At 37.7% G+C, this 25,405-nt stretch overlaps 3 protein-coding genes across 5 annotated transcripts; 1 reads left to right on the top strand and 2 right to left on the bottom strand.

Moving 5' to 3' along the window:
* Nucleotides 1-4,270: 4,270 nt before the first annotated feature.
* LOC122002627 (uncharacterized protein At5g48480-like) lies at nt 4,271-5,876 on the top strand. Its single transcript, XM_042557860.1, has 2 exons — nt 4,271-4,600; nt 4,677-5,876. The coding sequence occupies exons 1-2, from the start codon at nt 4,368-4,370 to the stop codon at nt 4,891-4,893; spliced, it is 450 nt and encodes a 149-aa protein (XP_042413794.1). The 5' UTR covers nt 4,271-4,367; the 3' UTR covers nt 4,894-5,876.
* An 857-nt stretch (nt 5,877-6,733) lies between these two features.
* On the bottom strand, nt 6,734-19,211 carry LOC122002626 (sister chromatid cohesion protein SCC4-like). 2 transcript variants are annotated; one of them, XM_042557859.1, is made up of 11 exons: nt 18,438-19,204; nt 17,886-18,354; nt 17,574-17,612; nt 15,528-15,649; nt 11,430-11,576; nt 11,226-11,315; nt 11,022-11,146; nt 8,776-8,981; nt 8,476-8,600; nt 7,397-7,601; nt 6,734-7,012 (listed from the first exon to the last, which is right to left on the bottom strand). In XM_042557859.1, exons 1-10 carry the CDS (start codon nt 19,086-19,088, stop codon nt 7,410-7,412), a joined length of 2,166 nt encoding a protein of 721 aa, XP_042413793.1. In that variant the 5' UTR covers nt 19,089-19,204; the 3' UTR covers nt 6,734-7,012; nt 7,397-7,409. The 2 variants fall into 2 exon arrangements, with proteins under 2 accessions (XP_042413793.1, XP_042413792.1); XM_042557858.1 differs by lacking the exon at nt 6,734-7,012 and having other exon boundaries at nt 7,029-7,601; nt 18,438-19,211.
* A 1,504-nt stretch (nt 19,212-20,715) lies between these two features.
* Nucleotides 20,716-23,318, bottom strand: LOC122002624 (transcription factor bHLH62-like). Of its 2 annotated transcripts, none has more exons than XM_042557855.1 (7): nt 22,285-23,318; nt 22,000-22,218; nt 21,855-21,920; nt 21,693-21,761; nt 21,542-21,613; nt 21,241-21,432; nt 20,716-21,160 (listed from the first exon to the last, which is right to left on the bottom strand). In XM_042557855.1, exons 1-7 carry the CDS (start codon nt 23,014-23,016, stop codon nt 21,059-21,061), a joined length of 1,452 nt encoding a protein of 483 aa, XP_042413789.1. In that variant the 5' UTR covers nt 23,017-23,318; the 3' UTR covers nt 20,716-21,058. The 2 variants fall into 2 exon arrangements, with proteins under 2 accessions (XP_042413789.1, XP_042413791.1); XM_042557857.1 differs by having other exon boundaries at nt 21,563-21,613.
* Nucleotides 23,319-25,405: the final 2,087 nt, after the last annotated feature.

Here is a 25,405-nt window from a genome sequence, read left to right as displayed (position 1 = left end):
TTCCAAGTTTGGATGAATAGCAGTAACGTGCTCACGACTATATAATTTAAAATCTGATACCTGAACATTGAAGAGGAAATTTTCATTTTCCATCAACTAGCATTTATATTAAAATACAAACAATATCATTATTATTAGATGCTCACCGCTGCTTCAAATTCATATTTGTATTTACTTCCACTTGCAAGAGAATTGTACTGATTGAACGTCATTGATTTGGTGTCGACCACCAGCAAGTGGAAGTGTGCATTATCACTGCACAAAGGTATAAATATATACCTTACCTCTTCATCTCGTCTATCCGTCTTTATCATGTGTTCGAAGGCAAACTTACTTGACGATTTCATTAATGACTACAAATATGCAAAGTCATACATACATAACCAACTAATAAAAAGAATTCTATTTTTAACTATAATCAAATCAATTCCTTACTGTGAAGAATGTTGAACAATATATTGACTTGTTGTATGTGCTTCCAGACGGGAATGCCCCCCTAAATAAAATTTTACAATACGTGTCGATTACATCCCCTCTTGTCAACATTTCTCCATTCACACCAGATAAAAGGGAATACAAATTTAAACAAAAGGGTGGTTCCTCCCAAACTATATCATTTGTAAACCTACAAAGTAAACAAATCAGAGATTATTTTTACAAATTCCTTTTTGATAACCTTAGCCCAAATATGTAATCAGATATGCATATATTATACTTTACTATTCAACTATTTAATTTACGTACTTTATTTCCTCCAAGGCTTTTAACAAGTACGTCACCTCTTCGTCTTGTTTTTTTTTCTTGGAAGACTTAAATTGCTTCTTCACATACTATGCATACAAACAAAAAAGGCAATTAGATAATCCATTATATCTAACAAATTGCAAAGAAATTTGCATATATCGTCTTACAGCAATTGCTTGTTTCCTCATTTTGTCATATTTGGCAAACATTTCTACATCCTTGTCTGCCTCTTCATCAGATTTATCTTCCATCATTTGTACAATATTAATTTCTTCTTCCATTTCATCCAAACCTATTTTTCCTTTCCCCTTGCCCACAACAACATATTCTTTGACAAGTTTTTTTCCTTCTCCTATACTTGTAACTTTTTCCGCAGGCTCACTTATATGTATATTTCTACGCTGCCTCTTAGGTAAAGTTTTGAGCCACAATGGACTATCAATTGGAGTATCCCTGTAATCATAGCGACTTCTGTCACGTCCTCTCCTACTTCTTGTTGTAACACCTACAGGTTCAATTTGAGGATCGTCTACAGGCTCGCTATATTGAGATTCCATACTTTTTTTTTCAACTATTTTAAGTAACTCTTTCACCCTCTCCTTCAATTGCATGTTCTCCATTGTTAGCTCTTTATTTATGTTTGCTTGCATAATGCAATTACAACAATCCTTATTAATCTGCCTTCCTCCTACACTCACTTCAATTTGTGATGCCTCCATTGCATGTGGACTGTCCTCAACGCCAGCAAGGTTCTCAACCAATGATCTTTCATCTTGGTTAGGGATTAGGTTAATCACAACCTGTAAGAATATTAAACCACATGTTAAAACCATACTTTTTTACCAAACTATAGTCAAAGTATTCTAAATTTACCTCTTCAGATGAAATTTGGTTAATCATTTCTCTCACCTTACTAATATGTGAAGGAATATTCCTCCACTTATTTATTATGACTCCTTTTATTTTGTATGGTTTTTGGATTGGAACATGCTCCAAAAACCATGCCTGATTCACCATGACAAGGGTTAACTATTTTATAATTGTTCGCAAAATATTAAAAATTTTCACACAAATTAAACACTTACTGCCAAAAGACCAGCAAATCCCTTTAGGTAAGGGAGGTTGGTGTTACATGTTTTGTCTCAGTTGATGAAAATATGTCCCCAATCTTAGGTAATTGTGGAGCCATAAATTCATGGATTGATTCAACCCAGTTGAATCTATCAAGATTCTCAAAATCATCTACTATATCTATAAGACTTAACGGGACCTTATATGTACTAGAAGAAAATAAGACACAAACAAATATATACAAAATATAGAATTTGCAAAATAATAAAACATCATCTTCGACTTCAACGCGATTGCCATAAAATTTAAGCAACTCCTCAATTCTTGATCTAGTAGCTTCTTTTTTGTTTGAGAAGTAAGTTAGAAAAAGGTCACTGGATGCTTTAGCTGAATCAATCGGAATTGAAGCTCCTCGGTCTGCAATACCGAGCAGCAATGAAACGTCTCCTCTTGTGAAGCAAACCGGAACACCTGACCAAGTTAAATTATTATTAAAATTCTACCAACACATACAAAAGTATTAGGAACACCGTGGACATGATACAATGTCATATCAAGAACTGATACTCCATCGTATCAGGCCCACGTTGGGCCTGATAAGATGTCGTATAGGGCCCACGTTGGGCCTGATACGATGTCGTATCAGGCCCACGTTGGGCCTGATACGGCATCGTATCAGCCCCAAGTTTAGCAAACGCTTAAATTTTATCATACAACTACTTTGTAATTAAAATACAAATTTATAAATTGTACATGAGAATCTAAAGGTTTGACTACTTGAATCCCAATTTTCAAATATATTTACCAAAATCCCACGGATGTGCTGCATATCTTCTATGTCCAAAAAAATACGAAAGGGTGACTGTTTGATCAGCACTATGTGTCGGTCATGTAAAATAACACCGCCTCCATGCGTTCCTTTCTTCGTGGATAGTTGAAAAAAACTTTTAAAGTGACCGAGGACACTGTTCCAATGCAGTTTCTGTCCAACATCAACTGAACCCTATACTTTATAAAAATAAAAAAAATTTAAATCATACTAGTTCAGCTTCTCAATATCACAGAGTTTGTAAAATGATAACCTTTACAGCTAATTGATGTGGCGAGGATGATGATTCACCCGATCGACGTCTTTGCGCCATTATGATACTAGCTGATTAATGTAATGTAAACCCTAGAATCCTTCACTGATGGCTCACGAACACTCTTGGTTTTTAATTAAACTGAAATGCTAGCTAGATGGCGCTTGAGAAAAACTCGAACTGATGGCTCACGAACACTAAACTAGGGTTTCACAAGACCGAGCTGCACTCGCATGTCACGAAGGAGGGAAGTACCGTAATGATCATTTTTTTTTTAATATCTAATTTTTTTAAAAATGTGGTTCGGATGCCTGGGAATTGATGACTGATCAGAGGTGTTGGTTGGCGGTAGGATTATATTTGGTAATATATATTATTTACCTGCGTTTTTTGGTAAATACAAAATCGTAATGTGCTTTTTGATAAATACATTAACTGTAGTATGCCTTTTGATAAATTACCGATTAAAAAAAGAACGAGATTTCCGGGATTCAAAATAATTTCAACCGACAGCGAACCACACGCAGGAGCAACCCCCATGTGGACTCGGTCCCGTACAAGAGGGTCCCGCCGCCGCGAGCAAGGGAACGTCCGAAAGTACCACCAACTATTTCTCCAAATTCCACCAAATCCTAGAAGTACTTCGCAAACAACACACCAGATACTGGATTCGTGCTCTAAGTGTGAGGTCCCACTCGTCAGAGTTCAGACCCGTTGGGTGAGCATTAGGGTTAGATCAGTGGTACGTTTAATATTCCAGGCAAGGTAATAAAAGCGGGCAAGTTGATCGCCGTTGCCAGGACCACTGTCGTTTCGGATCCTATCCATCGGCTGCTCTCATTCAAGCGTAAATCTCACCGTTCACCCGACGCCCAAGCAGCATCTAACGACTCAAATTTCGTAAAATCGAGCTCGATTCGACGTATTCTTGAAGAGGATCCTAAGACTAGGGTTCTAGTCTCTTCCTAGTCAGCGTTGGTCCGGCTACCTTGGCGGAAAACGTGAAAAAATACTTTCCATTACTACCCCTACCTTCATCTTGAAATTCCATGTTTACCCCTACCACTACCGCACTGACTCGTAATCCGTGCTGGCGTCGCTACTATTCCCTTCCCTCATATTGTCCGTTGGATTACTCAGCGACCGAGAATCAGACGGTCAAAACGGATTCGAGGGGATCTTCGAATCCGCGGCTTTTTATACATCGTACGAGGACACCTCGGAACTGAAGAAAAAAGCGAGCCTGGACCATTAGAATGGCAGTATCGTAGTTTTCGGAAAATGCAAGTGCATTTAAGTACTTGGATTAAATTAATTGGAGTTTACTCCAACGGTTTCGAGAACTTGGCTTTCTATAAATACCTCGGTATCGGATAAGCTTCTTCGCTACTTGCGCATTTGCCTGTTCGTCTCCTTTTGTTCATCTCAGATCTTTCTAGGGTTAGGGTTTCGGGAAGCTACGATCTGGCAATGGCGGCGACGGCGGCGCAAGCGGGGCTGTTCGGCTTCAAGCCGCAGGTGATGGTTCCCGGTGGGAAGGCAGAGGCAGCGGTGAAGTTCTACAAGGCGGCTTTTGGGGCGGAGGAGCTGCGGCGAGTGTCGCACCCCAAGCGCAAGGCCGACCAGGACCTTCCTCTCATCATCTCCTCCGAGCTAAAGATCGGCTCCTCTTTTCTGCTCGTCGGCGATCGCTTTGATGAAGGGTAAGCCGCAACCAACTTTCTTCTCCGTGTCTTCATTTCCGCTACCATTTGGACGTGAAGTTTGTGTCGTTCGCAGGGGCGAGGATGGATCTGCGCAATCCGGCGGTGGGGTCGTGTTCCGGCTCGAAGCAGAGGACGTCGCCGAGGTGGTGAAGAAGGCGGTAGCTGCTGGTGCGGTCGTCGTAGGCGAAGTGGCGGAGGATGAAAGTGGCATCGTCGCGACGGTGAAGGACCCTTACAGTGTTGTTTGGGTCATCGCGGCTGCCGTGAAAAGCGCCGATCCAGAAGCTTGATCTGGTCTCACCGATTTACTACTTTATCATAGAGTATATCTCTTTTTGGGAAACATTAATGAACTCGAACCGTATGTAATAGCTAGCTAGTAGGCCTCAGAGAAACTGCATTAGTCAATGTGGTTTTCTCTCGTAACACTCGATCTACTAACCTGAAGGACATCAAGGTTACTGGTTAAATCATTCCCTATTTTGTGATGCTTCTAATCATCCTTCTTTTGCAGGAATATTATATATCGGGAAGTTTTAATCCCTTCTCTTTCGTTTATTACTTGCTTTTTTCCTTGATATCCGCTTTATTTTTTTCTTATATTTTTTTGACTCGTATGCTTTTGAACCCTCTTTTATCTTGCAATGGTTTTAAGTTTAGATCTACGCTTCTATAACTCTAATTCTCTCTTTGGTCTTGCATCTTCATCAAGTACGTATCATTAGTTCTACAACACTAATTTTTGCCATTAACTGGCTGATGATTCCGGCAAGTTCCTCTGATCGTTGTTGATCTTTCTTCTTTTTAACTGATACCTTTGTGGTTTGGCATTGCCTTTTAGTTGTTTGCAATTAACTAATTTTGCCAGGTGATTTCGGCAATTTGTCATCTAGGCATTTGGAAGCCTTCAGGATGATCTCGTTTCGCAGGATGATCTACTCATCACCAAGAATCTTTTGTTGGGTCTTTGTTATTAAAACTGTTGCGTGTTCTGGACGCTTATATCTAATTCTCATTAGTTTTACCACTGGCCCAGGTGATGTTAGAGAACGGTAGGAGAAAGACGGGAAAGGGGGCGACAAGAACTGCGTTGAGTAGTTGGTACATCCTCTTCTCGTGAAACTCCCAAGTATAAATGCTAAATGTCAGTGTATTGTCAGGGGGGGAGGCGGAATCGGTGTTTTGATGGTGTCAGTAAATGGCAGGATCTCCAATGTTTAAAGCTGAAACTTTAATTTATTTTTGGTCCAGGAAATGGAAATCTGAAATTAAAGAGTTAGATTGCTAAGGCTGTTTATAATGTTTTCGACTTGGTCGCCATTTCCCTTTGGTACCTGTGAGTTTAAACACTGCCCTTCGAGGTGAAAAAACAAGGAGGAAAAATTCTCCGACTGATTCCATATCCGTGGATTGATAAAAAGGCAGAAATAAACTCTAGACTATAGTTATGTTTGGCTTTGTTGAAATACAGTGGTTCTAATGACCATTAAATCTCCTTTTGATGTACTTTTGATCTTTTAAGGAAAGGATAAATAGGACAAACGTTGGAACTGGTGTCGAAATGAGTGTATTGGGTCAGACATGATTTAGACTGTTTCTGTGTGTGCCAAGCCGAACATGGCAGTAGGCAATCAAGAATTTCCTTTTTGATTTTTTTTACAAACTTTTTATATTTTAAAAACTTTTGGGCTTGAGCATGTAGTCCTGGTCTGGTCTAGATTATTGGCCAAGTTATCTCTGCCTAGTTTCACCTGCGGACTAAGCTGTGTCCGTGTCGTTGTGGAATAACAGAGATAGCGACTGGCCAATATCATGGAACAGAAATGATGAAGTTTTACTGCGACAATGGGAGATGAACCGTACCGCAATCCGCAAATGATGGAAGAGAAGGCCTAATCACCAAAGTGACCATTATCTTGTTTGCTCTCGGTGCGACTCTTGCCAGCCTTTGTCCGATCCTCCCGCATCTGCATCCCTTCATTCTGCCGTCTTTGTGCATATCCTTTCACATTAACCAGAAAGACAAGAGAATTTAATCTCCGTCTAAATTTGACTATGCATCTCTCATGTCATTCTCAACAATCATGAATGCCGTGGAGAATAAAGGAGTTAGAACGGCCATCAACCTAATTGATCTTTAAAGGCATGTGTATGCATACTTTATAGATAAATGTAGTAATCGTTTGTAGAAATTGGATTGGTATGCTTTCACCAAATGCCCCCAGAAATTGAAAAACAAATAATAAGTATGGTAAAGTCTCATTGTCACGCAGTTTATACTCAGAGACACAAGTCCAACCCTTCCGCTTCAGACATCAATTCAGCCCTTGCACACCGACCAGAGGAAGGCATCTACCCTGTTTGAATGAGTGGTAGTCGGACATAATTCCCGACATGAATTTGCCAAATCTGCAAACCAGCAACATGAGAAAGTTAATGACATGCCAAATTAGTTACTTGTAAAGTTGATGACAAATATTTCTCGTTTGAAACACTAATGCCCTCAGATTGAACCAGAATTTCTTTACTGATCTAGTTGAAGCAATCTTCTGGCAGATTCTTCCGTAGTCAAGGGCATTTGAAAACCCTGATAACAAACCCTTCTTAACTTCAAAGCCTCGGTTAGATTTGGTTAAAGCCCTAATGTAGCCCTATGTTTAACCACTACATTACATACAATTTACAAATTAGCTTTTGTCCACTATTTTGTAGCATTTTCTACTTGTAACTGGAGGAATCATGATGCGCCTTTTGCTGCAGAAGAATAAAACATGAGCAGAGAGAAATAACAACATATTTTATGCTGCTACATCTTCATCTTCCCTCGTCTCACTGAGTCAATTTCTCGCAACTTTGAGGATAACATTGCAGCAGGTTGAGGCATGGGCACGCCAACTGATTCAGGAATGTCCAGGTCAACTTTTGCTGATGGACCAGAGATCACTCTTCTTGTGGCAAGTTCATGTGGTTGCTGAACACTGAATCTTGCCTTTTCAATCTGCATCACAAAGACAAGACCATATTAATCTACAGACACAAAATTTTTTTTTAAAAAAATAGTAGCTTGATTGCAAGAAGAAAACTTATAAAATCTGCATAAATCATCAGATTAAACTTGCTTAGAAAAATAGGATTTAATCACTTGCTAAAAAAGTTCCGCCCTTTAATTTTTAGATCCATGGATCTTATATTCCATTGCAGCACCATCAACAACTAATATAGCACAGAACTATATAAAATATGGTTTGAACTACAGGACTGCCATTGTGGAATCTGAAATTTCATATAATTTTGCTAGTTTTTCCTTGATGCTTTGCTTCATCCATGCATAGCTAAATTATCAAAAGCTGGATACCGAACAGGTTAACAATATTGGTGGCATTTTTCAAAACCAGTAGATCCTTTATAACAACTCTATAACCATTTCCCTAAAATAAATACTCTAATATATACTTCGCATTAACAACCTAGCAAGCTGAACAATGATACATTCCAAATATTATAATTGCCCTTTCAATACTAGAATGGATATGAACTTGTAGTAAGGAAGGTGAAGAGACATACTGCCTTTAGATTAGAAAATGGTGATCAATTGTTTCTTTATACACAACATGTAACTACAAGAACTATCACAACAATAGTATTATAGCATGAATTTCATAACAATAAAAAAAAGAGAGCAGATCCTCCGGACCGCTTTTTACGGTCCAGGAGATGGTCCCTCCACATTCATTGGTGGGGATGAATGGTCCCCACCTATTTTATGAGTAGGGACCATCTATTCCACCAATGCATGTGGAGGGACCATCCCCTGGACCGCAACAGAGGATCTGCTCTCTAAAAAAAGAGGTGTACAAATAGATTTTGCATACCAGGTCCTGGTGATGAAGGTGGGAAAGAGCTTCAGATAACCTCTTTTGCAAGTCATCTTCCTTTTTTCTTTCATATTCTGAGTTCTCCATTTCATTTCCCCTCTCTCCAATTTCTTGGTACAATGCTGCAATAATTATTCAATAGATTTACTCTTATAATACATGTATCATGTATCGTTTCTAAACTACATATATCTAAAACTGTAGACACAAAAACCCATGCCTATAGAAGCAGCAGCACTGAGTAAACGGATCTTATTCTGCTAAATTGTTGAGAGACAAACCATATCACCTACATACCTGTCAAGACAGAAAGTACCCATATTTGGGTTGGAATGTCATAAAGCGTCTTTGCAAGTGTCAATGATGACTTCAATATCTCCCTAGCTTGAACAGTGTCATGTAGCTGAAGGGCTAAAGTACCTAAGATGGTCAAGTACTGAGATACGAGTTGAATATTACCCAATTGTTGGTGCGCGATTTTCAAGCCACTGGCGAGTCGGATTCTATAAAACATACACGCATGATTATCTGAGAAATGAATATTAGACATTTAAGAATACATCACTGGAACTGGAAGCACAAAATGTGAAGAATGAAGAACAAGACCATAGCCAAGCGTCTCTTTCTAAAAAGACAAGACTTAGACACAGCACCAAATAACTAATTTAATTCAAGCTTAGCTTAACAATTTATTCTTGTGTGAAATGACAAAAGTGAAAAATAGTGGCAAGGTTCACAAATTTACATATTCTACAAATGATAATGCAACAATGTGTTACTAATTATTTCCAATTGAAAGAAACTTTTCCAGGAAGAGTATATTGAAGCGGCAAATAGTATGCTAGACTGTTATAGCTCCAGGATAAAAACATAATTTTGTTAGTGAAGATTATAGCAAGCACAATTGATGTTACAATGTGTTACTAATTATTTCCAATTGAAAGAAACTTTTCCAGGAAGAGTATATTGAAGCGGCAAATAGTATGCTAGATTGTTATAGCTCCAGGATAAAAACATAATTTTGTTAGTGAAGATTATAGCAAGCACAATTGATGTTAAGAAAACACCACAGTGTTAGAAGCTAAGATGATTTAGATTTAAAATCAGCAGATTTGATCTATTTTAGTTCTATTTGTTAAGTATTAGAAACATAGATGTCTTGTTCTTCAATATGTAATACATGCAACAAATAAGTTATTCTGTTATGAAGACCAATCCATGCTTGACATAGAGATGGTTTGTTGGCCCATTTGTACAAGACCCACAGATTGAGATATTGCAGAGAAAAATAAAGATGAAAATAAATAACTTTGTTTGATTTAAACATTATGTATCTTTTTTCTAAGGTTGTAGATAATATTTTTGTGAAAGTCAGCATAGGCTAACCATATCATTCAGCCGTCCAACAGGGACATGAACAAGTCGGGATGGCACAGCCGGACAGAATTTTATTGCAATGCTTCTGTGAGCAACATGAGGCTTCCATGAGGGTTAGGGTTTCACTTTTTCATGATGAAGTTTGTCTTGAAATAAAGGTTCATGACAAGGCTCAAAGGGATGAGATTTCAACCTACCAGAACTACCACAATGAGACAAGAAGGAATCTTCCAGTTCTGCCTCTTATCCTCTTCCACAATTGGTCATATCTCAATATCACAAACAGAAAAGATATCTTTATTTTGTAGAACAAATACATATCTCTTCTGCCATTTGAGGTATAAATAGTGATTCTATATCAGTTGTTTTAAAACTCCACAATAACGTATCATAATATACTGAGTACTGACTTCTCTAACAACTCCTAAAACTGCTTTTATAGAGATAGTGATATATCATCATGTTAGACCTGGAAGACATGACAAGCAGATGCAGCTAGACAAATGGGAGGCAACTTCCAAAATGTCAAGGCAAATAACAGAAGCAGTGGATTCACTTATCAAAATTAAAGACTTAGATGTCTCAGCCTTTCATTATCGTCCATGGAAAATATAGGCTTCTACTTTCTACCTAACCTAACCCATTAATTAGATCATATCGAGCTTTCAAAGTAAAATCTGGATCCAGATAGAGACAAATTGGAGTAAGACAATTTCAAAAGGTAATACAAATAGAGACTCAAGGCATTTACTTCTCAGAAAATAATTTTATTATGGATTCAGTAAAAAAAAATTCCAGTTTGTTTTCCTATTAATTAATTTCGTCAGCAACATTTACATTCAGGAAGAATTGATTCTTCCTCAAGATATATTAAGCATGCAACATAACTTCTACCATGAATGGAACTATGGAAGGTGAAAAAAAAAAATCATAAGAGGGATGGTTAACAGCAAATACACTTCATCACAAGATTGCAGTTTAGGCAACAGAAATTAAACGATGAACAATATCTGAAAGAAAAAAAAAAATCCATCTAATGAGATTTGATGGGAAACTACCACTCCTGAAAGGGATTTGATTATCTTTAAGCAAAACACTAGAAAACAAAAACCACAAATTTTCAAATGAAGTGCCATATCAGGTAAACAATGAGTTAATATCTGTACCGTGCCTCTTGTAGATTATGTTGCCTCATCAGCAGAAGGCCGTAAACAAAGATAATACATGTTTTTTCTCGTACACCAACAAATGAATCCATGATTCTGAATACTGGCCCTACCAAATCGAGAGCCTAAATAGACCAAAAAACAAGCTCACAAAAGCCAAACAAAATACCAGAGAAATAGTACCCAAATTCATGAAAAGTATACCTTAGAAGATGATTCAGGATCCCCTATACAAATATAGGAGACAGCTGCATAAACTTGGCACACAGATTGCACAGATCTGCTTTCAGTGAGCTAGAAAAATAATAAAGAATTTGCAATTAAAGCAACATACACCACCAATCCCAACTCAGTATTATTCATTAGAACAGTTGAAACACATGAGTAGCAATCAGATTAGAGCCAAACCTTTGTAGCTTCAACAAAATGAAAAACTGCCTCATGGAAGCAACCAACAGAGTGAGAATAATGCCCTCTTAACATCTCAATAGTGCTTTCACATCCTTGAAGGATTGTTGGGAAACGGATAAACCAATTCTTCATTTGCATTAAGGCCTATAATCACAAGAAAAAATTAAGTTAAGAGCATATAGAATCTAAGAATCAAATACTGTATTAAAGATCCTATTGGGTCCATTTCCTTCATATGCCTAAAAGTCTCTATTAGCGTCAGTTCATTAACACCCCCACACAAATTGCAACAATCACTTCAGAGGAAATTTACTTTTCAAAAATATACACTTAGGAAATTTAAAAATGTGGCTGCTCAACCTGCTAGGAGATTACTAGGATTAACTATATACTGCATGTAAACATTTAGGGATACTACGGACAAGTTTAAAGAGACCCAGATGCATTAGGTTACAGTAATTATAGAAGTAGTACGGGTATCAGATGACCTTAAAGCACACACTATTAGAAACAGCAAAAGAATCCAATTGAACCAACAAGAAGTAGGCAATCCCCTTGAAAACAGAGGAAGTAATCATCCAGATTGCATACCTCTGGAACACACTTTAAAGTTCACAGCTCAGATTCATTTAATGAAGTAAATGGTCCTTAATTGACATTTTCCATTAGAAACACAATGCAATAGTAGACAATATCTGTTAGTAAAGTGGAAACCTACATCCTTTCTTATAATCAACCTATTGAAACAAGAAGACAAAAATCTGCGTGGGAAGAGAGTTCTCTCTCTTCACTTCACTGGTTCCCTTTGAGATAATTATATTGTTTCTGCACCTCTTGCCTTACCCTTGGGGGAGCTACGGTCAGTCAGGTTTGTGAAAACACCCTAGTTGGTTGCTTCAAACTATAACCAAGACCGGATTGGATCACATTAAAACAACTACAATTACTTAAAAAATTAATCAGTCAGCTTACATTAACATAATCTTTAAGATCAAACCATAGGTTTCCATTTCCCATACCCCTCCAGGCGGTAAAGAGAGAAAGCCCTCATCTACAACCTTTTCTTTCTACTCCTCTAATACTTCTATCCATGGTTTAAAATTTTGACCCATGCCGAGAGTTTGACCGGAATGGTATGGTTTTGATACTTTATTATGCCGTGCCAATATAATTTTGATAATTTTTTAAAATTTTTAAATATAAGTGTATCTTAATTTTATTAATATTTGCTTATTAAATATGCTCACTATTGATGTTATATTTTGAGGTGTTGAGTTCATATTTTAATATTTTCTTATAAGATAATGCTTATTAAATTTTTGTAAAATTTATTTTAAAAAACAAGTAAATCTAAAAATGCAAAACTAAATCTAAAATTATAAAATCATTTAAAAGACTCAATGATAATTATAAAATTATTTGAAGATCTTAAATTATTTTTTGAATGTATTTATAATTTTTTAATTTTTAAAAATTTATTTGAAATGTTTAAGAATTATATTTTGGAAAAAAATAGATTATTTTAAATTCACATTCAATTTTTAATACATATTAAAAAATTTAAATTATTTTATAAAATATTTTTTAAAAAAATTAATAAAAAAATTTGCAGCTGCCGCCACCCTGTGAGAAGCAAATCATGTGTTATATCTTTAACAGCAACGTACAAACCAAGCAGCAGGAAGCAAATTGTCTTTCCAATAGAAAATGCATCTCATTTATAAATTGGGCCGAGATGGAAATTGTAAGATAAGCTCAACTAAATTTTTTACTTATCTCCTAGAGATAATCTTGAAAATTAGAAAAATCTATACATCAAATTAGTGAAAAAACATGCCTCTATGTTCCCTATCTTAGCCGTTACAGATTGTGATTTACTACTTCCAACATCAAATTCATCTTTTTTTGTAGGGATGTGGAACAAGAGAAAATGCCTTAAAGATGTGTAAATGTCTAAAAGATTGGTTGGATGCAGAGAAACACCCACAAGATCAAGGCAAGATATTCATTGGACTTAGAGTCTGATGAAGGCAGTCTGCGTGATATAGCAAGAACAAGTTGAACATGACTTGCCCCACATCCGTATCACATAAGTGTGATACGATAAGTATATAGGTATGTAAAACTAAGTTAATCTAAATACTTCCAAAGGAAGGTACGTAGGTAGCCATGCGAAGACTGATAAGCTAGGTTTAAATCATAAGCATTTTCCCTAAATTTAAGATATATTATTTGTGTATTAGGGTTGTATCAAATTATTCATACTGTACCAAAATTAAGATGTAATTATGTAGATATGGTAATTTTAATTAATAAAAATTTCTACCTTTTTAATTTTAAATTCTATATAATTTTTTGTGTTTTAAATTTAATTTAATATTTTTCTAGGCCTGTGAGTCCTAGCCAAAACAAGCACAGTGTTCATGTTCCTAGGCCCGGTTCAAGCAAACTCAGTTTTATATCTACCACTTCCCGTAGAGCCAAATAGCACATCATGAAAAAATAGGCAAAATGGGCTCATCTCATGGCAAGTTCAAGCATAACTCATTGACACCTCTATCTTTCTCTCTTCTTGTTCGCTTGTGAAGTGTTTGATTGCTTGGGTTCATTTTTATATACTGATGTATTGTTGGCATAGGTCAAGAGTTGATAAAATGTAACAAGTTAGGAGTATATGACATGTATTTTCAAGTTTAAAAAAGAGTATTGAAAGAACGCATATTAAATGGATTGTAAGAGATCTAGTCTACTTTATAGTTGATAGATAAGAGGGTTTAAGTTAGAATTAGAAATCTCATATCACACTAGGTGGCAAGATAAATTATCAAAATTTGATAGTATTCGGCACATTTTGAAACAAACAAGGTCTCTTGTATTGTTGTGTCAATCATATTGATGAGTATAATCTGATGCTGACATTCGACATCCCTTAACATGCTGCAACACATGTCACAATGAATTAAAATAATATTGTTATTCTTTTATCACTTACGTCCTCTCAAGATAATTTCAAATATGTACCATTCCAAAAGTTATCCTATCTTTTTCTTCTTTCTCCTTCCACCTCTAATTCTCCACCGACACCATACAACGGAAAGTCAAAACACTATGCTTGGGTCAAAAATTGAACCGTGTTTAGGGTATAATACTATAATCCCAATCAAGTTATCTTTCAAATTCCTTTTCTATTTACACTTTGCATAAATTCACAAGTGAGCTGCTAATGATGTTAACTCTAAATTAATTGGTGCAAATCAAACAAAATTAAACCATATTCATAAAAACAAGATAAAGCTTACTGATTGAACCAATGAAACTGCAAGATTGCAAGAAAACTATGAAATTTTGCTGATAAGGCTACCTCCTCTACTGTACTTTTTTTAGATAATGGCTACTGCACACTGCACAGTCAGATGAGTGTGGAACAAGTTTAAAATAGGGAAAGCAAACACCATAGCTGTTGCAACAAAGGAAAGTAGTATGGTACAGCTAAACTTGTAACATCTTTTTAGTGGAGATACATGAAATAGGTCTCATTTATCATGTTTTTGCTGACTCAATATAATTAAGGACATTGTAGTAACCACCAATGAAATAGTCATGTCGTGGACTCCAATTTTCGTCATCTTGTAGATATAGCATACAGCAAACATTACCATTTACTAGAATTCATAGGATCACAAAATCTTATAGAATCTACCATAAAAAAAAAGTTTCAGGCAACGATTCAAAGGTTCTGCCTCTTGTGCACCAACATACACAAGCCTAAGACGTGAGATAACACTAAACCTAAAGATTTTGCAACAAAAGAAAGTAGGGTATGTATAAACTTGTTACATTTTTTGGTGGAAATAAACAAAATCGGTCTTATTTATCATGTTTTAACTGACTCAATATAATTAAGGGCATTGTAACTAACTACCAATGAAATAGTCATGTCATGGACTTCAATTTTCGTCCTCTCTTAGATATAGCATAACTTGAATGGAAATGGAAGTATATATTACCATTTACCAGAACTCATAGGAGCACATTTTATATAACATTGGTACAAAAAAAAAAAAAAAAATTCAGGCAGCAGTTCAGAGGTTCTACCTCTTGAGCGTCAACAAACTCTGACCGAGTAAGTTCTACAGCTACTTTATTCTCCAAGAACTGCATGAGAAGCACCAAATAAACCCCGGCCATCCAAATTGCCGAGTGCTGCAAATCCACCTCTGAGCATAAAGTAAACATTACCTCACCCCAACCAACAATCATTGCAAAACATTACAACTCCAAAAAAAAATCAGAGAATTAGATACATTAAGAAGACAGACTTAATTTCCCAAATCATGCATAAGATCAACCTCGAGCAACCATCTAAAGAGCATACACAACGGAATGTACTTACATAGAAGGGCATAAGAATATGAATACCATACAACAACCAGAAAGTTCTCAGCATGAACTAGAATAAAATCGATGCTTGGAAATGGGTACTTAAACTCTGATAAAGTTTGGGGGAAGGAACATTTTATTGATTGCCATCTATAGAAAATACCCATTACATAGTACTTATAGGATATATCTAAAATCCTTAACCTAGACATGCCTCATAATGCATATTAACTTCGACACACCACCTTAAGCTTGAGCAAAGACACAATCCATGTCCGACTTATTTCATACACTAGAAAAGTTCTAGCAAGAAACACATAAACTAAGACAAGACTATGATGAAAACAATAACACAATACTTGCACATAGAAGTTGATTCCTTCAACCTTGATTAGCACATCAACAAAGAGAGGGTGAACAAAGATCAAAGACAAGTCTCTCAAGTGGGTGGTTTTCATTGAAGCACATGCAGCGACAGTGCATGCAGAAACAGATGGTAGTTTGAAGAGAAGCAAGGCACTCTATGAGAATTCTCAAGGCAATTAAGGGGATAAAGGAAGACATAGGAACATGCGTCTCAGGCCGCCACCCTGGCTAGCACAGATAAGAGATTGCTGTAGACAAACCATGTTCCCTACTAGAGAATTTATCACAGTAGCAAAGTGAGTGCTCAATATTGCACATTGAGAAATTTTGCAAAGAAGAGAGATCCAGTTCTTTAAAGACACATGGGAGATATCATGACCACAAAGAAGGGGACAAGAAAATCTGTAGATTGTGAGCTATGAAAAAGGAGACGGTGTGACTCAAGATACAACAGACCATGGATGGAATGAAGAAGTAACCAGTACAAAGGATGGTCACCAAAAAGATAAAGGGCAGCGACTACTTGCAGATGATCTTGTGGTCTTAGAGGCCAAGTGCTTGCACTCTTCATGGTGGCGAAGACCTCATAGGCAAAGAGGTCCTTGTGTGCAGTCTACAAGAATCAGGAAAGATAAAGAGATCAAGCCTTTTTAATGATGATGAACTGACATGGTTGGAGGAAAATAAAACAATAAACAAGTAGAAGACAAGGACGAGGGAACTTATTGCCCTCATATTACACTCGGAGACCTCCCCTTTTGGGATTATTTTAGAAAAAGATAAACCTTAAAGAGGGGCTCTTGTACCATGTTAAATTTTGTGAAACTGAGATTGAATCACTACTAGAAAAAGTAGAATGAGGCAGAATGACTGAGATTCTGTACAAAATACATCACCATGAGATTAAGATTGAAAACCACGATAGTTATAACATTTCATGAGACTCGTATCTCTCTAAATTACAAAACCATTCTTTGCAGTTCTTTGCAGGTTTATTGATGAAAACCAAAACCCTAACACCATTTAAGATGACTAGTTATCCTAAAATGCAAAGTTTAGCTGATGATGCTATCACAAATAGATGAATCTTTTTCTCTATAATTGCAACACCCACTCCAGTCTGGGTTGCACCTTAATTCTTCAATAGTAATGCAGGAGAAAATCTACAATATGACTTGTAATTGCATATGTTATTGTATGAATGAATTGAATAATAGGATAATACTATAATATAGTAACAAAAGTAAAGTTTATGTGAAACTAAAAGAGAAGATTAAGCTATAAGAAAAATAGCATTATATAACAAATACTCAATTTGAACAAATAATCAACCATGCATTTGATGCTTCCTAAAAGCAAAAAAAAGGAACAAATCTAACAACAAAATATACATACCTCTCGAGCCATCGGCAATTCCCAATTTCTCGAGTTCCTCTGGACATAAGTACAGATTTCAATATGTTAATAAAAATATTAAAATGAAAGACCCAACTATTTTTCCCTCAACACATCAATGAAAATTTTGAATATATATTAAATGATTACAGTAACAAGAAAAACAGTAAACTAGTTTGCTATTTTGGCATCTAGGAACTTTAGAGTACGAGAATGCAAGAGACTGCTGAAATAAACAGCATATAGATGGTTGATAGTTGAGTGTTACATATGTAGATTAACCAAACTATGTCGATCAAACCCAATACTCACCATAAATTAGCTCCAATCCAGATTGTATCCTCCTTCCACACTCCTTAAATACTCCTTTTGGGCGATTCAACATGACAACCATTAGATCCACCAACGCAAAAACAGCAGCTCTCGGAAGCCACTCCCCATCCATAGGTGGAGGCGCCAACAGCAACTTCTCCTCAATGTCCAACAACCTCCTAGTTGAATCCTCGCCAGTAGCTGCTCTCAATTGCTCTTGAATCTGGCCCTGCTTCTCAAACAGAGCCAATCTATCTTTCTTTTGCAAATTCGAACGGGAGAGCATACCATTCACAGAATTAAGGTCTTGGACCAATTCTTTAATATATTGAACCTTCTGGTGCTCGTTCTTCATGGCAGCATCAAGTTTTTCAACGTGTTGAGCCGCCGCCTTGTAGTCGCATATCCTCAGTAAATAGAACGTTTGAAGCAACTCGTTGTAGAAAAACAGGCCAATGTGGTGCTGTCTCTGAAGCAACAGAAGTAACAAAAATATCAGGCAGGAAAAAAATGCTTTGCCTGAATCTGAGGGGAAAAAGGCCGATGTGAAACCTGATCGAAAGGGATGGATTCCCAGAGCTCAAGGCACTGGCGAACATTAGCCTCAACTGACTGAGAGTCTTCCCAGTGAAGGAGATGCACGTGGAGAGAAGAGGCGGCAAAGAAGAGCTGAAGCTCGGAACTGCCTAGCTCAGTCGCCGCAGCAAGACCAGAGGCCAGAGTGGAGAGCGCACCTGGGTAATCCCCATCAATAGCAAGGTTAGAACCGAGCTGGGAATGGAAGTTGGCTGACCAGAGCAGAGTGTCAGTCGCAGGGAGGGCGGCGGCGCCGCGGCCATCAGCGGAGGAGGAGAGCAGGTTGAGGGCGCGGAGGATGATATGCTTCTGAGCCGGGATGGCGCCGACGAGGTGGTAGCATCGAGCGAGGAGGGAGTGCGCGCTGAGCTTGAGGTGGAGGGAAGCGGAGGGGGCCGAGGAGAGGAGGAGGAGTCCGCGCTCGAGGTGCGCTTTGGCGTGGTTGAGATTGTAGGAGCGATTGAGGAGGAGGTAAGCGAGGCGAAGCCGGGTGCGGATCTCGACGAGGGGGAGGAGGGATGCGTCCGACTGGAGGAGGGCCTCCAGGCACTTGACGGCGGCGCCGTAGTCGCGGCGGAGCTCCGCCTCCTCCGCCAGCGACCACAGGCCCTCCACGACGGCTTCCATCGGCGGAGCTCCGCCGAGGACCGAGCTCCGGTGGTTAGGGTTCGCCCGACAGAACTCAAGTCTGGCTGAGGAAGTAGAAGATCGAGGGAACGACCGACCGAACAGAAAACTAAGGAGCCGAAGTCAAAGGGCGATTCTTTAAAACTATTTATCTGGCAATTTAATTAAAAATATCTCACTTTTTTTCATTTTTCATTTATTTAATAAAAACAATTTCCAAATCCTATTATTACTATTATCTATTTTAAGAAAATTGTTATAGATTTCTAAAATTACTAAATCTATTAAAAATTTAGTACAGACACTAATTAAGTCGACCAATTATTGAAGTAAATATTCTCTAATGGAATGATTTTGATAATAATTCTGTGAAATTATTAAGATTGAATATAATTTTGCGATGTGAATTTTAATAATATGTGATTGATAAGTAGGGGTACGATATTTATGGGTTTAGTTGTAGTGTCTTCGACCACGATATCACGTGTCCTGCACGATATCACGTGTCCTGAGCTGTAGCTCCTCGACTAGGCCAATTGTATTAAGAGAGTCCATTAACGTAGATAGTTTTATGTTACATTCTAAGTGATTATTTTTGAGACTCAAATTTATAATTATAAAATTATACTGTAACAATTTTATTGTTACACCATTAACTACTCAAAATGTTTTAAATTGTGCAATAAATTCAAAGAGAAATAGCCAAATAGGTTGGCCATTGAGCATGTCTATCAATTCAATAAGCAACCAAAACTTTTATCAGAGGCCAGCAAATGATGCTGGCTCATACTGAGGCCAGCAGCAGTTTGGTCATCAGACATTGCACCATTCACAGTTTGAGCATTCAAACAAATGCCAGATAAATTATATATCTGGTAGATTTTTCTCTTAGTTTATTTTATTGTTACTCTCTTGTTTTTTTTGTTTTTGACAAAATATCCATTTAAATATGAGGTGATTTAGAGATGAGATGATTAATTTGGCCTTATAGAAGTTTTCCAAAAACACAAACAGATCGTAACGGGTGGACCAACATCATGAGTAGTTTAAATACCACGGGTGTATGAGGTGTCTTATGTGAATTTTAAACCCTCGTTGCATGAGAATTCGTCCTACCTCTAATTTTTTAGTTGGTATTAGATATCCAACTAACATTGACTAATCCTGGAATGATCAACTCAGTTCCATAAAATTTTTTCACAGACCATCAAATTAAATCAAGAAACACTCCCAATGAGTAATCTATTAACCAAACATTCTTAGATAATCGACCATTCAGCAAAATTCAATCCTCCATAAAAAGGATATCAGAATGAACCAACCATATGAACCACAGTTCACTTCTAAGAAAGTTTTTAACTTTTAATGTAAATTTATTGAGAAATAGCCAAATCTATCAATTCAATAAAGAAAAAGGAACCAAAACACCACCAAATGCTGCTTGTTCATATCCGAGGCCAACAACAGTTTGGTCATTCAAACAAGCACCAGATAAATTATTTATTGAGGTAGAATTTGATAATATTTTTTCCTTCAGCTAATTTAAATATTGTTATAATTTGTTCCGCATGAGCCATGAGGTGCTTCCATGCAATACAGAAATGGATCACAGATTAAACAAGTGCTGTTAATCAACCACTTTACTCATCTGTGAGCAAGTCATCGACAAGATGGCAAGAGTTTTGACAATAAGCAACTTGATTAAAATACTAAAAAAACAAAATATATAATATATTTTTTTCAGCAGCTTACCAAATTTTCCTGTTTCTCATTCTCACCCTGTTACATAGACTCTGATAGACATGCAATTGGTTGCATGATTCTTCACTAGATCTAGTGCAGTTAGTTTGGGGCTTCCTGTGCTTGTTTCACACAAACATATTGATAGGTAGATATGCACAACATGCATCTGATATCCTACGCAATCATACACATGGTTCAATCTTCTTTGGAACATCAGCACTTTGAGCTCACTCGGCACGAAGAGTTTGGGGGGAGAAAGGTGCCTCCTGGCTCCGCGCGAAGCCCGTTTGAATGGCATACCAAAGGTCGTCCTCGTAAGAATTTCCAAGCTGAAACAAAATCAAGTTTTTAGCCAATAAGACTATTCTACACGCACTTGAATTTGTGATCAGTAATGCATTTCAACTACATAATTGGTGGCGTCTGTAAGTCCAACGATAGGAGGTAGTTGGATCGACGAGTCCAACTGGTTCTTGGCTGCGTACGTATTGAATCTGTTGGTCTCAGCAATCTTAAGGGATTGCTGGGCAAATGAGAAAGGTGAGGTTGCTGTGTCTAGTGGAAAGACTTGCTGTGGCAATGGTACATGAGCTTGATGCATCTAAAACACAAGGCAAAATTCAAGGTAAGCCTGATAGAACATGATGAACATATAGGATGAATTGAAGGATCCATCGATCGAGCGGAACGAATGAATGAGAGAAATTTACATCTTTTGGGAGGAGACACACCATGTTGAACTCGAGCTGGGGGTTCAAGGTGGCCAGCTTCATGGACAAGAACTAAAACCAGATGAACACAATTTAGGAAGGAAGTTATAGTTTGCTGAAAAGAAACTTGGACTCTCTTTTATGGTTCTACCTCGACTTGCCGCTGCAATGACTGAATATAGTTGATGATCTCATCGAGCATAACAGCCTTGCCTGTTACCTATAAACAATTCAGAGACATTGATTGAAGAGATTGGAGCAAGAACAATTTGTATGTTATAAAAGCATATCTGAAGTGTTGGCAAAATTCTACCTTGTTGCAGCCTGGCACAAGATCTTGCAGCAGCTTCATCCTCTCACTGATCTTTTCTCTCCGGACCTGGTGAAGAAGACAATAGCGAGTTCAAAAATGGGAACGAGAGTTGATCACGGCAAGGAAGATGTGTTTCTTTGCGCACCCTCTCGGCGAGGCTATGGCCGTCGGTGGCTTGCCCTCTTCTTGCCCTGACATGGATGTAGTCCTTGGGCGGCTCCGGAGGCTTGGCATTGTCGTTTTCTGTTGGTTTCTGGCCGTCGTCGCTGCTGTTCTGCTCGGTCTTTGGTTTGCAGACGGTTGGACTCCTGTCGGCGGCGCTGGCTTCAGCCTGTTTGCGTCTCTTTGAATCAGGATTGCCCTCCTGAAGAAGATGAATGAGTTCTCGATATTTCTATGGCTTACGAAATATTCGATTTTTGGGACTTACCTTGGGAGGAGGATCCATGGCGAGGGAAGATGAAGGCGCCGCTTTTCCTTTGCCCTTGGGAGCTGCTTTGCGCTTCCTCCCGTTGTTTTCGGCGACGACCGCCGGCAATTTTCCCGACGCCGATGAAGCCTCCGGCGGCGGCCACTCTGAAACCCTGCCGCGGCCAAATTTGGGCATTTCCATCACCGTGTCGGAGACTTTTGCCTCCTTCCCGCTGGGTGCCGCCAGAGACTGGCTGCTCGAGACCCTCGACAGCTTGCCGGCCTCCGCGAAACCTAATTTAGTCGCTGCTGACTCCGCAAACAGCTCGAATTGCGCGTCCGCCGTTGGGTTCACGAGCATGCCTTGCTGCTGGTGATCCGCGCCGGAAATGTTGAGCTTTGGGGGAGAATTGAGCGGCGTGCTGTAGTAAGAAGCGCGCGGGCTGTGGTACCGCGAGGAAGGGGAGGCGTCCCCGGAGTTGCAGATGCTTCCGAGACGGCCGATGAGCTCGCGAATGACGACACTGTCGTTTCCGGCCGGCGCGTTGAAAGACGGCGATGAGACGAGGGAGCTGAGTGCCGACTCGATGTGGGCGTGGGAGTTCTGGCGCATCGCATGCTCCCACCCGAGGTTAATGAAGGAATTCGGCAGCTGGTCAGCGCCGGAGGAGGAGTTCACCCCCGGCGGAAGCCCAGCGTCCGCCAACTGCCAATTCCCGACGAAAAATCGCTCCTTTTCCATTCCCGACATGGAAAGCCGCCGCAAGAAGCCAGAAAAAGAGAAAAAGGCGAGATTTTAAAGAGAGAATTCGAAGGAAGAAGAAGGAAGAACGGAGGAGGAAGAGGTAAGAAAGAAGAAGAAACAAAAAAAGGCAGAAAGGTTGGGTTGTTGACCTCGGAGCATATATAGAGAAAGGGAGGAGGGATAGAGCCACCGCGAGAGGCGGTGGGACGATGCCGGGCTTCGGACGCCAGAGCGGAGGAGGAGGCGTATGTGCCCCTCCACCACCGGTGACCCTTTATGGGGATTAGCTCAGCTTCGGGTAAAGAGAGAAGAAGATGAAAAACATATTTTGATGAATAAGAGGGGGAAAAGAAAATAAAATAAAAACGCCTATTATTATTATTATTATTATTATTATTATTATTATTATTATTATTATTAAAATATTTATCCCTTACAATACTCCGCATTAATCAAAATGATTAACTTTTTAAATTTTAATAAAATTAATTCATTTAGTTAAAATAATTTATTTAAAACTATTTTAACGCTGCTTTAATTATAAAATTATTTTAATATTGATACTTTAATTTACTAAAAATAATTCTAATATTTTTTTATAAATTTACTATAATATAAAATAATGTTAGTCTATACCAAAAGACTTTTGATTAATTTTTTTAAAAAAATAAATAATAATATTGGACTGATCGAGTTAAAAAATAGTTTAAAGTAATTTTATAAGAAGGCATTTTTTAAAAAAAAATTAATATAATGATGCATCAAATCGTAATTCATTTTCAAGGTTTCTTTCCCCTTTCAAATTATTATAATAATTTAACCAAAACTATTTTAACATACTCAAAATTTTCTAAATAATTATAGTCAAAAACTATTTTAACATCAGTTAAATGACTTAAATATTAATTAAACGATTTTTATTCAATCAAAAGTGATCTAATTTAATTAAAATTGATTAAATATTATTTACATAGTTTTGACCAAACTATATATTACAATATAAATATTTTAATTAAAATTATTTAGTATATCATTGATAAAATCCGACGACCTTAAGATATCACTCATTTGGTCCTGTCAATGTTAACAAATAATGATTTATTATTTTTATTGTTTTGAAAAAATAAAATAAAATATTTTGATTATGTCTTATTTCACAAGAGGAAAGTAAAAAAAGAAAAGAAAAGAAAAGGCAGAAATTTTTTAAAATCCGCTACCCATCTCCCTCCATCCAAGCTCTGGAAAAAACTATAGGTTTTTGAATCAAATTAATTAAAGTTTTAATTAATTAATTGCTTTTCAACATTTCGATAAAACCTAATTGATTTCTCATTTGCCACCCTAAACAATTCCTACTCAATGCCAAATTGAAATATTGAAATAAAGATTTAATAGTTATTTTAAAATGCTTCCCAATTCTTTACAAATATTGAAATACTTACTGATACCAAGAATAAGGTTGGTCAGTCGATATGGCTGTCAAATTAAGTTAAGAAGGGGTCGACACTCGGATTAATAAGATCATTTGGTTCGATCAAGTGGTCTAGTCAATCGGGCTGCTGGGTTGATCAGACCTCGAGTCTCTCAAAGTTGATAAAAACCTCGAGTTATATCAGTGATAGTCAGAGTTGAGTCCGGTGTCTCCGCCGAGTGCTCTGGTCGATCGGACTAGAAGTCCGATCAGACACGCTGGACACATGGCCTAAATTGGATAAAACTCTTTATACAAGTATAAGGGTCGAGTGAAGAGGTCGAGTCCTCGAGTGAGACATCATTCCTTAGCCGACCCGACCCGACCCTCCGTCCACAAATAAAGTTCAATCAGACAACAAGGGGACTCGATCAACCTGCTAGCAAAGTATATCAGGGGTCTATCAATCCAACGATATAATATTTCTTTTTGACGTCTTATGTAACAGTTGTCAGAGAAACAGAAAAATATTTTTTATGCATGCTTTACGAGGAAAGTTTCTATTATGTAAATCACAGAAACGGTGAGTCCATTTTTGAAAAGTTGGGGGTCGATCCTTTTTTGACCATGCTTCGAGATTCGCGCAGAGAGTAAACTTAACACTATAAAAGGGGTCTCCATCAACAAACATAAGTATGCTAAGCAAACACTACATTAAGCCACCGAAGGTACTCATATTCCATTGTTCTTCACTATTGTTCATTACATTGCCTCTCGGATACTCATTTAACTTGAGCATTGGAATGCCTCCATCAAGAACCTCTTCCTAGTCCGTTGTTGACGTTTTTACCACTACTTTCTATTTTTGGCACATAGGATTGCATGACATCTTTGATTTTAAGAGCAAAATCTTTTCACAGTTAATAGAGGTATCTAGTTAACGTATCATCTTCGATTTTAGATAGGATCATATATTTTACTCTT

Source organism: Zingiber officinale, chromosome 7A, assembly GCF_018446385.1.
Source record: "Zingiber officinale cultivar Zhangliang chromosome 7A, Zo_v1.1, whole genome shotgun sequence".
NCBI classification, from domain to species: domain Eukaryota; kingdom Viridiplantae; phylum Streptophyta; class Magnoliopsida; order Zingiberales; family Zingiberaceae; genus Zingiber; species Zingiber officinale.
The sequence above is the reverse complement of the archived record's forward strand: the minus strand, read 5'-3'. Positions and strand labels throughout refer to the sequence as shown.

Excerpts from the sequence above, each read along its gene's own strand:
- LOC122002627 (XM_042557860.1), top strand. The coding sequence starts at position 4,368 with ATGGCGGCGACGGCGGCGCAAGCGGGGCTGTTCGGCTTCAAGCCGCAG. Across the intron at positions 4,601-4,676 it reads GGCGATCGCTTTGATGAAGG|GGGCGAGGATGGATCTGCGC; the intron begins GTAAGCCGCAAC and ends TGTCGTTCGCAG.
- LOC122002626 (XM_042557858.1), bottom strand. The coding sequence starts at position 19,088 with ATGGAAGCCGTCGTGGAGGGCCTGTGGTCGCTGGCGGAGGAGGCGGAG. Across the intron at positions 8,982-11,021 it reads CATAATCTACAAGAGGCACG|AATCCGACTCGCCAGTGGCT; the intron begins GTACAGATATTA and ends TATGTTTTATAG. Across the intron at positions 8,601-8,775 it reads GGTACTTTCTGTCTTGACAG|CATTGTACCAAGAAATTGGA; the intron begins GTATGTAGGTGA and ends TAATTATTGCAG.
- LOC122002624 (XM_042557855.1), bottom strand. The coding sequence starts at position 23,016 with ATGTCGGGAATGGAAAAGGAGCGATTTTTCGTCGGGAATTGGCAGTTG. Across the intron at positions 21,433-21,541 it reads TGTGTCTCCTCCCAAAAGAT|ATGCATCAAGCTCATGTACC; the intron begins GTAAATTTCTCT and ends CTTGTGTTTTAG. Across the intron at positions 21,161-21,240 it reads TTACAGACGCCACCAATTAT|CTTGGAAATTCTTACGAGGA; the intron begins GTAGTTGAAATG and ends ATTTTGTTTCAG.